The sequence below is a fragment of the Crocodylus siamensis genome, chromosome 14, assembly GCF_052110815.1.
Source record: "Crocodylus siamensis isolate JL-2025a chromosome 14, ASM5211081v1, whole genome shotgun sequence".
In the NCBI taxonomy this organism is placed as follows: domain Eukaryota; kingdom Metazoa; phylum Chordata; order Crocodylia; family Crocodylidae; genus Crocodylus; species Crocodylus siamensis.
Genome location: NC_143408.1, coordinates 22,332,462 through 22,344,723, shown reverse-complemented (window position 1 = coordinate 22,344,723; position 12,262 = coordinate 22,332,462). Strand labels below are relative to the sequence as shown.

The 12,262-nt window shown below is 51.3% G+C and overlaps 1 protein-coding gene across 6 annotated transcripts in view; it reads left to right on the top strand.

The window, feature by feature from the left end:
• GRAMD1B (GRAM domain containing 1B) overlaps nt 1-12,262 on the top strand; it is a 180,088-nt gene that overhangs the window by 158,604 nt on the left and 9,222 nt on the right. For all 6 annotated transcript variants that reach the window (XM_090026803.1, XM_090026805.1, XM_090026804.1 and 3 more), the window contains 11 exons: nt 223-338; nt 870-1,035; nt 1,852-2,044; nt 2,432-2,575; nt 3,494-3,612; nt 5,138-5,280; nt 6,007-6,110; nt 6,568-6,771; nt 6,938-7,028; nt 10,645-10,752; nt 11,695-11,812. In XM_090026803.1, coding sequence (XP_089882929.1) covers nt 223-338; nt 870-1,035; nt 1,852-2,044; nt 2,432-2,575; nt 3,494-3,612; nt 5,138-5,280; nt 6,007-6,110; nt 6,568-6,771; nt 6,938-7,028; nt 10,645-10,752; nt 11,695-11,812 — 1,506 coding nt within the window. The remainder of the gene's footprint in view (nt 1-222; nt 339-869; nt 1,036-1,851; nt 2,045-2,431; nt 2,576-3,493; nt 3,613-5,137; nt 5,281-6,006; nt 6,111-6,567; nt 6,772-6,937; nt 7,029-10,644; nt 10,753-11,694; nt 11,813-12,262) is intronic.

Sequence of the window (12,262 nt, the reverse complement as noted above, 5' to 3'; positions counted from 1 at the left end):
TGCTTAGAGCAGGGGAAAGAAGTGCTGGGAGTCCTCACTTCTTTTCACAGCGGTGCTGCTTTACTTGAGTCCAGCCCAGGGCATCTTGCACATTATTGAGTCATTGCTAGGGTAGCACTTTGAGGTGCGAAGTGCTGGATAAGTGCGAAGGGAGATGAATTCATCAGTGTGGGGGGTTCTCAGGTGAAGCGTTGCATGGTTTTATCTTGTCTTCCCCTGTAGCCCTTGTGTCCAAAGGAGCTTTGGCACTTTGTCCATCAGTGTTACGGGAATGAACTGGGGTTGACGAGCGACGATGAAGACTACGTGCCTCCTGATGATGATTTCAACACGATGGGGTGAGTGAGCGTGCGAAGGTGAAGATGCACAAACACTGACAGCTCTTATAGAACGACAGGGCTCCGGTTCATGGCACGTCTCAGAGAACCATGAACGTCAGTGTACAACCAAGTGTTGGGTGAGGCCAGAAGTTGTGGCTGAGCACCTAACGTTTCAAATGCACCTTGTGCCCCCGTGTGCGTACAGTCGTCACAGCTGTCCGTGGGAACTGAACTCAAGGCCTTCAACACTGCGGGCACTGTCCCCGAGCCTCGGAGTTCAAGGACGAATGCTGTTAGCGCTTAGCAAACAGCAGGCTGTCCCTGTCAGCAGGGCTTGCCACAGCAGGGAGACAGGACAGTGTATGGCAAGGCAGTGCTTCCCACTGCTGGAAGACCTCTGAGCTTCCTGCAACACGGGGCATGGACCCAAGCCATACTGGCGTGCGCTCTTGCTGGGGACACCTCGGAAACCTTCCCATTCCGGTATTCCCTGTGGCCGTAGGGAGGCATGGAGGGTTGTGAACGCATGTCCACTGTCTGGGTTTGCAGTTACTGCGAGGAAATCCCCGTAGAAGAGAATGAGGTGAATGACAGCTCCTCTAAAAGCAGCATGGAGGCCAAGCCTGATGCAAGTCCACAGCTGCCCAAGAAGTCTCTCACATCTGGCACTGCCAGCACATTGACGTCCACAGGAAGCAGTGAAGCACCGGCCTCGGTACGTACCCCTTGCCTCTACCCCAGCCCTCTGATCATGGCTGAGGACCAGACGGGTGCAGGCAGGTGGGAAGAAAGGCAGGCTGTGGCCCTGTGCATTGAGTGGACAGAGGCAGGATGCAGGCACGCCAGACTGCAGACATCGCAGGGAGCCTGCTGGGGAATACTGTTGTTCCAGTTCCTGGTTTATTTAGGCCTGTGTGATCCTTGTACCAGTCCCTTTCCCCAGCCTCTCCAGGACAGTTTTTATATTAACCAGCCTGTAACTGGCTGCTCAGGTCGCTGACAAAATAACAGCCTTCTTATGAAGGGGAACAAGCGGAACTTGCAGGCTGCCTGGAAGTGAATGAAACAGGGTTATTATATGATGATAGTTACAAGTGCCTTCCTGTCTCTGATCCCAGGTTGGAGAAAACAGATTAGTGAAAGCAGATCAGGCTTTTCCTCTCCCCTTCTCAAAAGAATGTTGTTTTCCTTCCTGGCATCACTTCAGGGCAGACTTGCTTCAATGAAGCTGAACTCTGTGTTTTCTGCATGTGTAGGGCTTGTTTGGTGGCAATTGCAACATCATTCATGGGATGGGTTTTTCTTTTAAACAGCCTTGGTGGTGTATTCACCCTGGTTTGGACTTGCTGTACTTCTGTGCCAGCATGCCCATCCACTTGTCTGCCCACACATAGCGCTGAGCCATCACGGGACACGTGGCTGTCCAGAGCTCTGAAAGTTGGCCCCAATATTGATATATGTAGTTTGCAAAAGGGAAAAAAAACCCGCTCTCTGCAGTGGTCTCACTGCTGCCTTTCTGCCCCTGCCCTAGTTTGACGGTGTGCTGCCTGAGGAGGAGGAGGAGGCTGTGGCTGAGAGTCCCATAGAGAAGGAGCTGGCCATTGCCAACATCATAGGAGAGAAGATAGAGATCATTGCCCCTGTGAACTCCCCCTCACTGGACTTCAATGACAACGAGGACATCCCAACCGAGCTCAGCGACTCGTCAGAGACCCACGATGAAGGTGCTCAGTGAGGGCTTCCAAGCTTCTGGGGTGTGTCATGCTGCCCTGTGCTATCTCTCCTTGGGGGTGCATGTGTGTGAGTGAGCAAGACAGGGAAAGGTGGGTGTGCCGCACCGTCTTCCTCATTAACACCAGGATGACATGTCTAACTCAGTATTCTGAGCTGGGGAAAGCCCACTCATGGGCCAGTTGATAGGATAATACAATCACCGCATGTGATTTGCTACCCTTCTCCTGGGGCAGTTACTGCCCTGGACGTATTACAAGAGAAGGACCTGGGTGAATCTCCTCTAGGCTTTCTCCTCTTCAGCCTGGATTAAATTGTATTCTTGGCCCTTCAAAAGCGCAGTCTTGGTCAGGAGATGCTTACCACTCCCTTCTCTGCAGGGGAGGTTCAGGCCTTCTATGATGATTTGAACGGCCGGCAGTATGTGAACGATGTGTTCAACTTCAGTGTGGACAAACTCTATGACCTGCTCTTCACTGACTCCCAGTTCCAGAGGGACTTCATGGAACAGCGTCGGTTTTCTGGTGAGACATGTTCCATCACAGCCCGTAGCACCGTACCCTATGCCCAGGGACTGATTAAGGCAGGATCTTCTGAGCACTAGCAGGCGAGGTGCCTGTCGAAGGGGCACCCCCACATCCTTCTGGAGGTTCTGCAACAAAATGCATGCACTTCTCAACTGGATGATGCGGTTGGGCTGCAGAAGCGTTTGGAGAATGGGGCTGGGAGGATTGGCATGATCTGGCCAGCAGACACTAAGTCTTTGGAAGCCACAGACCCAGTTTTTAAGATGAGGCTTTTGTCTCAGGCCCAGCATGAGATACCGTGTCCCCAGTAGAAAACCACTCCAGCTCCACGTGCACGCAACAGAATAGCCCAGAAAGTCATTTGCAGCCTAGGAAGAGAGGGCTCCTTGGTACACTACAGTCTTTCCTTTCACTGAAACTCCAGTGAGATTCAAAGGGTCCCCTTGCCCCTGCACTGGAAGGGGAAAAAACTCCCAGGCTTCCAAATCCAAATTCCTTCTACATGTAAAGCAATACAACAATGAGACTCTTTCTACATGTGCTCCCCCTCCCTCCGCAACTGGCAGGCATGCAGGACTTGGAAAGGTCAGTAAAATACTCATATAATGATATGTGAATGTTAGCACTGTCTGAGTGTGCCAGCTCGACAGGCCTGGAGACGAATGTCCTGATGTAACCCTGGGACAGGTACAACAAAGGCAGCAGTTTTCCCCAGTCCACTCCCCCCAGCACCAATGCGCCTCTGTCTCTAGAGGGACTATTGCTTGGGACATGAGAGCTGTGGTCAGCCTGCTGCGGGAGCCGCCTGCCATTCCTGTTGGGGTTGGGTATGTGGCTGCATCCCTTCTGGGAGCGGGGCGTGAGGGCTCTTCCTGCCAGTTCAGGAGTCTAACACAGTGGCCTTTCCCCTTCCAGAAATTATCTTTCATCCCTGGAAGAAGGAAGAAAATGGCAATCAGACCCGAGTGATCCTGTACACCATCACCCTCACCAACCCTCTGGCCCCAAAAACTGCCACTGTCACCGAGACTCAGGTATGAGGAAGTAGAGCAGGTGGGTGCCAGGCAAAGAGGGTCAGAGACTGACCGTCTCACACGCTGATCGGTGGGCCGAGCTCTCTGCCTCTCACCCTTCTTTCTCTTTGTCTTTTCTGTGGTACCATTGCCTACCTCTGTTTTCCCCTGCGTGCTTCCCTTGTATGTTATTTAAGCACCACTTGTTGGCTGCTAATCCCAATGGTCACAGCGCAGGCTATAACCCAGGTTAGGCCTGCAGTGGAGACAAACTTGTGCACCCTGTGTGTGCACAGTCCGGGGCCTGGGCCACGTACTAGGGTTAGCCGCACTCAAAGCTCCTCTGCAGCAGCACAGCCCTCTTCTCTGCTGACAGAGTTGCCTCCCCTCTGCTGAGCAGTGGGCTGGATATGCATACGTGTGGACCTGTGATTCTCCACTAGGGTGTTAGGGCCACAAAGTCCTTGGAAAGGTGCCAGGAAGTCTGAAGAGAAAAGCAGGTAAGGGCAGGCTCAGGCTCTCCCTACTTGGCTGCTCCCCTGCCCCCACTAACCAGCCCCTCCGCAAGAAGGTAAGTATTGCGATAAATAAATCAGCTTTTGAAATGGGGGCTGCTCATTGCACAAAAGTTATGTGGAGTTCAGGGAGGGTTGCCTTAAGTCCGAGGGTGCCTGGAGTCCAAAAAGGTTGAGAGCCACTGGTGTAGACACTTCTGTGCCTACCACTAGCTCTTGCTCTCCCTTCAGCAGCTGGTGCCTTCCTTAAGTGCTCTTCTGGCCCAGCGGCTGGGGGAGCTGGGCAGAGCTCCCAAAGCTGGTGGGTATGCATAGACTCTAGCAGCCAGACAGCGGCAGCTGCTGTCTGTCTCCAGTTCTTCTGGCTGACACAGGCGAGTATAGACAAGGCTTCAGGCTTGCCAAAGTATCCCAAGTGCAGGAACTAGCGCAGATACCTGATAGTAGATGGTTGGGCTCTCCATTCTCCCGCACCTTGCGCAGCCGGCTCTCCAAGCGAGGGTGAAAGGCTGCCGAACTGGGATGTTAACAGGTTCCACTTAGTCAGCACTAGCATAGATGGTCTTGCAAGGTGCAGGACAGTGGAGAACAGGCCCCTTTTTCTTCAGAATCAGTGATGCAATGCAGAGAAGTCCCCTGACCAGCCCTCATGCCGACAAATAATTGCCACTTGGGGTGTTGAAAACCATTAGTGGAATTCTTTGCTGGGTTTTTTCCCCTGTAAATTGTAAAGAGCTGTAGCTCGGCGAGAACAATTAGCACCCGTCTGTATTGGAAGTCAGGTGCTGGCTTGCCTGATGCAAGGAACCAACCAAACTGCCTGAGCTCGGAGCATCATCACTGGATTTCTCATAACAAATCTGCTGTTGGAAAATACTGAGTTTAGTATATTGGTGTTTGTGAGCATTCTGGCCAGGAGAGCTCAGCTGCTTGAGAAGGACTTAGACACCCAAGTCCCACCCATACTTTGCAGTTCTGTTTGGCATTACTGTGACCAGACTAACCCCTGTCCTTTCCTCTGTTTCATGCAGACAATGTACAAAGCCAGCCAAGAAAGCGAGTGCTATGTGATAGATGCAGAGGTGCTAACCCATGATGTCCCCTACCATGATTATTTCTACACCATTAACCGTTACACTTTGACTCGTGTCGCCAAAAACAAAAGCCGACTCAGGTACAGTATCTATGGGGCTCTGCATTTATGAATAGCGCCTCCCCTCTAATGGTCTCACAGGCTTGTATAGAAACTAAAGGCTGAAAATCCTGCCCCATGGTGTGTCAAAGGAGGGTGAAGAGACCACAAGGAGCCACTGTTTTTGCCCCTTGTAAGCAAGACCTGTCTGTAGGGCAAGTTAAACAAGGTAGCTGTCTAATGCACTGGATCATGAGCACACAGAATAGCTGCAGCAAAGGTGTGGAGCCAGGGTGGGGAGATGGCCGCAACCCAACAAACCCCCTTTTCTCTGTCACAGAATATGTGGTTGCAGCATCAGCTTCTGGGTGCTGTGAACTGAAGCAGTGGCACTGTGACACCATCTCAGGGAGCAGGAGAGGGATCACAGGGGCGAGGCGGAAAATCAGACCCCCGGGCAGGGTAGGGCCAGGTGAATCTCAGAAACTTTGGGGGTTCAGGTCTGGCTTGGACCAGCACCGTAGTTTAAATGGGTCTTTAAAATACTGAGTTTTCTCTCTCCCGGGTGGGGAGAGAGAATCTGGCTTGCTGGTTTGATGCCCTAGTTCCCATCCGGATCCAGGGGGGCCGAAGCTACCATAGAAATACTGGGAGAGTGAAAAAGGTCATGCCTGGGGGATTTAGGAAAGGCTTACGGTGTGCCATAAGGAGGGCGGTGTTTAACGCGCCAACTCAGGTGTGACTGCACTCTTTCTTGCCTTCCCTTAGGGTTTCCACAGAGCTACGTTACAGGAAGCAGCCGTGGGGGCTGGTGAAATCTTTCATTGAAAAAAACTTCTGGAGTGGCCTCGAAGACTATTTCCGTCATTTAGGTGAGAGCGGCAGTGGTGCCTGCTGCGGCAGGGACCCAGGGAGTGGGAAGCCCTGAAGTCCACAGGCATGTTTCCTGTGCACACTTACCCTTATGGGAAGTCGGACTCCAGGCTTGGGATCTGGCCCTGGACCAGCGGGGATTGGATTCTGCAGCCAGATTTCATACCGGGTCAGCTGAGGTCATTACTGCCCTCTTTAGACCTGCATGTAAGATCTGTGGGCAATCACATCTCCTGCTCTAGCACAAGGACAGGTGGCCAGTGCCCAACGTTCGATCAGACGCATAACAGGCGTGCGTATGGTTTTATCACCCGCTGCAGGGACCAGCCCTGGGCCCTGCTAGAATGACCTAGAGCGGGCACTGGGCAGCAGCTGTGCCTTTGGAGGACCCCTAGTTCATTATAAAGGTGCCGTTGGATCAAGGGAGACTCAGTTATTAACCCGATTTCCCTGCAGAGAGTGAGCTGACCAAAACCGAGAGCATGTACCTGGCTGAGCTCCATCGACAATCCCCCAAAGAGAAGGTGAATAAGCAATCTACAGTGCGCCGGCGGAAACGGCCCCACGCTCACTTGCGGGTGCCACACCTGGAGGAAGTGCTGAGCCCTGTCACCACCCCCACCGACGAGGAGGTTGTACATCGAATCAAGCATGTGGCAGGTAGGGGGTTGGAGCTGGGCCTGTTGGGGTGTGGCTAGAGCCAGGTAGGGCATCAGGCCTTGGGGGATGAGGGGTGGGGGGTGTGACAGGGCCATGGAAGTGAGGGGAGGAAGGGTCTCAAATGCTCCCTAGGATCATTTAACCACAGCAACCGGCTTCCCCTCAGGTTCCACTCAGACACGGCACGTCCCGGAGGAGAGTCCCGGTGGCTTCCACCTGCAGAGTGTCTCCAAACTGCTGCTCATTATCAGCTGTGTGTAAGTGCCTCCCTTTGCCCTCTCCACTTGCTCAGCATCTCTCCTCTAATCCTCCTGTCTCTGCCTTTTTTCTGCTCACCCATCCCCTCTTCTCCGACTCCCCACCCCATTCCTGGTCTCCATTCCCAAGCTGGGAAGTGCCGAAAAGCCACAAAAGCAAAACGTAAATTAAATGGGCCTTTAAATGAAAAGTAGCCCTTTTTGAAAGGTTAGGTTTGGCTTTGCTCTGGCTGCAGGGCTGAGGCAGCTCTTGCTGGAGACGAGCCTATCCCAGATCCACCCCAGATTCTTTATCAGCTCCAGCACTCCCTGACCTTGCTCTCAACCAGGCAGAGCCCTGCATTTTTGTACACTCCTGCCATCCCTGGGAGGTAGTTTGGCTGCTGTGTATGGGGAACAGGGCAGACTGTGTGCTGGGGAAAGGGCAGACTGGGTGGGAAGGTGGGGAAGCTATAGTCTGACGAGGGAGACTGAGGCCAGGGAAACTAATGGAGCCACTGAAAGAGCGACCAAAGTGTGGGAGCTGGAAGGAACAACGGGAGTGTTTCTGGAGAGCCAGAAATAAGCCAGGCTTCCTTCGCTGAACCCGGGGGATTTGGTTTAGATGTTTTGCAAAGAAGGGTTTTTCCAAGTCCTGCAGAGACTGTCGTGTTTAATTTAGACATTCAGAACCAGCTCCAGGTAACCCAGCAGTTGCCAGGAAAGGGAAAATGTGGTGCATGTGTCCTTTAAAACATTACTGTGGTGTAATAAGAAACTTGCTACCCCGCAGCAGCAGTGTGTTCAGCACCGTGGGCATTTATTGGATGTGCTAAGCCTGTTTCCTATTTATTCTCCTCTGATCAAGTCCAGGAGTGAAACCTACTTGCAAAGGGGCACATTCCAGGGCTGCGGAGAAATCCTCTCTTGGAAAGGAATGAGGCCACTTTGGAGGAGATTTCTAAGAAATAGGCAGATAAACTGATGAAGCAGGAAGATGAAAGCAGAGGGTTTGGAGAGACCGAAACAGGTCAGCCTACTAGCTAGCGCAAGCAAGGTCAGGACTGTAGCTTCTATTCCTCACCCTGTTCCCTGGCTTCCTGACAGATGTCTTTGGTCTGTAAAACATGCATACCACTCAGTACCTGCCTCTTCAAGTCAGCTGGCCTGCTGGGGCATTCATTCATGCTCAGTGTGGGGACTCTGGAAGAAAAGGCACATACACAAGGTTGATACGTTATGAAGGATGTAGTAAGACATTCACAGAAGGAGAAATCCTAATGCCTAGGACTTAGCCTGATAGTCCAGTATTGGCTGAACCTGTTTGGAAAATGCAGCCCCTGCCTCAGATCTTTGCCTGAGATTCAAGCAAGTTCAGTGTAACACTTTGTCTGTGCTTCCTGGTCCCAGGTGGGACATGGGCCACAGATGTTTCCTGATTAACACAACTGCACCTTCTCCAGGAGGCAGAAGCTTCCTGCTGGGTGTGTCTCAGTAACTGGCACTCGGGCAGACAGCATCTGCTAGATCAGGGATAGGCAGGGACACTTTCTATTGCCCTTCCCCAGTAACTTGCTGATTCCCCAGTAAGGTACTAGGAGGATCAGAATCGCCGTGCTTTTTTATTGGGGCTACTGCAAGGATGAAACAGAGCGACGAGCTTGAAAACCAAACCCACAACTAGTCCTTTGAAGCCTTTTTGTCCACCCACAAAGGTTTGGGGCTAGTGGTAACCTCTTTAATAGAGTTCACCATTCCTGCTGTACTGCACATGAGCCCCTAGAAGGCAGCTATCAGGTCAGCGCTCTGCAGTTTGGCTTGCAAATGAAATGAAAGCCCAGCGCAGTAGCCAAGACGGAGCTGCGATGAAACATGAACGCCTCTTTATAGGGTTAAGTTATGAAAACCTATGTTCCCCACTGTGACTGATACAGACAAGGTTAATGGAATTGTGAGGGCTTTGGGTACATTTGGAAATAAGGGCACAAGCTTATTTTTGCACAGGCTTTCCCATGCGCCTTTGGAGCTTGTTCTAGGTTTCAGGTGCATGCCAAGAGCTTAGTGCATCCAGGGCATTTTATGTCAGAGGATGTCTCCAGTACCCTTGGGGTAGGAACCTCATTGGCAACATGGGGGAGAAGCGTTTCAGATCCAGGTAGTGGGAAAACTGGGCTTCAGTCTGATGGGCTCTGAAGCCACGTTGACCAGGAGAGGCTCAGAATCTGCAGGCTTTCGCCTGGACAGATGTGTTGGTCATAAAGCCAACACTGTCAGTTTGGCCCTTTTAACACAAAACAGGCAATGGGAAATAATGCTTCACATTTGCAAATTGTCTTTTTTTTTTCCCCCCCAACCCAAAATTCTCATTGGGGGAGGCAGTTATGTTACCTGCCTTTATAGCAAGCCCCCTGCTGTATGCATGTTCAACAGCAGTGCTGATATTTCCAGTTAAACTAATCAGACAGCAGAAGGATGTTCCAGTGCCCCATCTCCTGGGTGCTTTCTGCTGGGTCAGCCTGATACATCCAACAATTCAGGTAGAAAAGTGCAAAGGTTCAGTGTGCAACAATCCTGGTTGATAGGCTTCCAGAGAGAGCTGCCTGTTGGGGAGGACTTAGCTGCAACCGATTGGACGCCTTTCAGTGCGGCACACCAGAGATCAAAGTGTCCGTGACATGGTCAGACTCCTGTGCACTGCCAGTTGCAAGCAGACAAAACCCTCTGCCAGGAAAACGGGCTGCTCCCCAGTCTCCGGAGCCACGGGGGTGTTTCCGGACAGCCCTAAACGTGTTCATTTGGAGTCTCTGCTGAAGTGCTGATGCAGCCAATAACTATGAGAACTGCATGTTGCTAGCCAGAGCCTGGGTTGATGTGCTCTGCCATGGGCTTCCTCTTACACAGCGTAGTGCCAACAGTGAGAGAGACTTTTGCAACTCGCTGTGTGGATTCATAACCCTAGCAGGTGAACTGCCCCGTGTGCTGGCAGGAGACACTTGGGAGCTACCTTCCCACTAGTGGGAAAAAAAAGCATCGTCCTTGGCTGCAGGTGCATGGGCATTTATTCTCCTCTAGTTCTTCTCCTCCCTCTGCCCTTTTCTTGCCTTCTCTTGTGTATTTCATGTACCTCCCAGGACCCCATCCCCACCCACTCCCAGTTTCTTCCGTCTCTGTGCTGGTCTGTTTCTAACCTGCAGCTCCTCCATCTTTTCTCTTTCCTGCTCCCATTAGGATTTGTTTCAGGTACTGTCTCTTTTTTACCTCTTTACTCTCCTGTTTTTCACCTGCCTTTGTTCAGCGTCCACTTTATCCAACCACAAAGCTTGGTCTGCGTATTGTCCAGTCTGGGCTGTCAAGTCTCACCTGTTGATCTGTCCTTGATTGTGTCTCTCTTGAAATTCTCTCCCTGTCTCTCTCAAAGCAAAGCTCCAAGCCCCAAGCACGCACTCCTGCTTCTGACAAAACTCCCATGCATCTCAGCTGATGAATGGGCTGACTGAGGCAGCAAGGCCCAGAACCCGATTTAGAAATGGGCTTGAGTTGCATTATCAGGGGAGTTCCCCTTTGCGGGGGTCGGGAAGGGAGCAGAGTATGGGAAGCCTCCCTTTAATAGGTGCCTTTTGCTTTCTCTCCTTCCCAGTTTGGTGCTGTTGGTAATTCTTAATATGATGCTGTTCTACAAACTCTGGATGTTGGAATACACCACCCAGACCCTCACTGCCTGGCAAGGCCTGCGGCTACACGAAAGGTAACGTGGCATCGGCTTTCTCTGTGCCCCCACTGCTCTGTTCTTGCAAACGTTGCAAGCTTTTCCTGATCTCTGCGGCGTAGAGGTGCCCTGGTGCCGTCTTTCCAGCCTTATACACTATAGCGGTCAGTGGACACACTGTGGTCATAAAGTGGTTGGATAAGTGGTGCTAATGAATAGCTGCAGTAGGGGAAAGGGAGGCAAAGGTCTTAGCTCTGAGGAGGATTGTGGGATGTGCAGGAGTTGAAGACTCTGTTCCTTTCCAGGCTTTATGAATGACTGCTGTGGGCCCTCCAGTAGTCTCCTTCTGGGGTTTCATTTCCTCCTCTACTGCACTGAGTAACAGGGACCCCCCAGCCCCTTACCTGGCTGTGGGATTGTGGAACACAATACATTTTTGCAGAAAAAAAAATTTCAAGATAATTGAATTGAGGTTTGGGCAAATTGTTACAGAATCAGGGGTTGAAAGAGGAAAAGGCAGGGATGAGGCAGCGGTTTGTGCGCCCCAAGAATGCTGGTTGTCATGCAACATAAAAAGGCATATGAAAATTGTATCCAGGACCAAAGTTTTTAAAGTATCTCGGGCGCCAGGGAATGCAAATCATCTGGATTTTCCATGAGACTTGAGCTCTTAAGTGCCTAGGATGTTTTCGATAGTGAGACTAAGGGGCTTGTCCTTGGGGGACACTTGGAAAATGTAATCCATATTAACCTAAGGTTGTGAACTAAAGTGAGTTAGTTAAACCACATTTGGCCCCCTGCATGGGCATTTTCTTACAAAATGAATCACCTTAGCACGGTGTAGCTCATTTGGAATGAAGGCCGTTTTAATTTGAATAAGCCTATACGCACAGGAACACGATGCGGTTTATCTAGCCACCCCGCCAACAGCAAGTGCCTTTGTAAAGCCACTTCATTTTGCATTTTGTGTGTCCCTGGCAGGTTACCCCAGTCCCAGACAGAGTGGGCCCAGTTACTAGAATCTCAGCAGAAGTATCACGACTCAGAGCTGCAGAAATGGCGCGAGATCATCAAATCCTCGGTGATGCTTCTAGACCAGGTGAGAATGACCAGGAGTATCCATTTCCTGAACACTCCCCCACTCACCCTGCTTTGTCTCCATATCTTGCTTCCTTTCCTCCATTGTTTCTTGTCTTGCTATCTCCACATACACACTTTAGGCCTCATATCAAACAGGACCAGGGCAAGCAGTCATTTAAGGCTGCTCAAGGTAAGACTAAACAGACTTATATGGTAGGCCAGAGAACAGGAGCTAGGGGATCAGAGACCAGGTTTGGAAAGCTTGAACTGTTTGGTCCATTTAACCCTTCTCAGTCCCTCAGCAGAATAGATAACCTGGGTGCCTTGCAGATTTTGTGTGTGTGACTCTTTGCATTGAGATGAGGCAGAGGGGAGCTGCTCTTTGGGAGCATTAGAAATCCCTCTGAACTTCAAAACAGGAAGACAGTGTCCTTCAGAAAAAAAGCCTCCCCAGTTTCTTTGTTGGTTG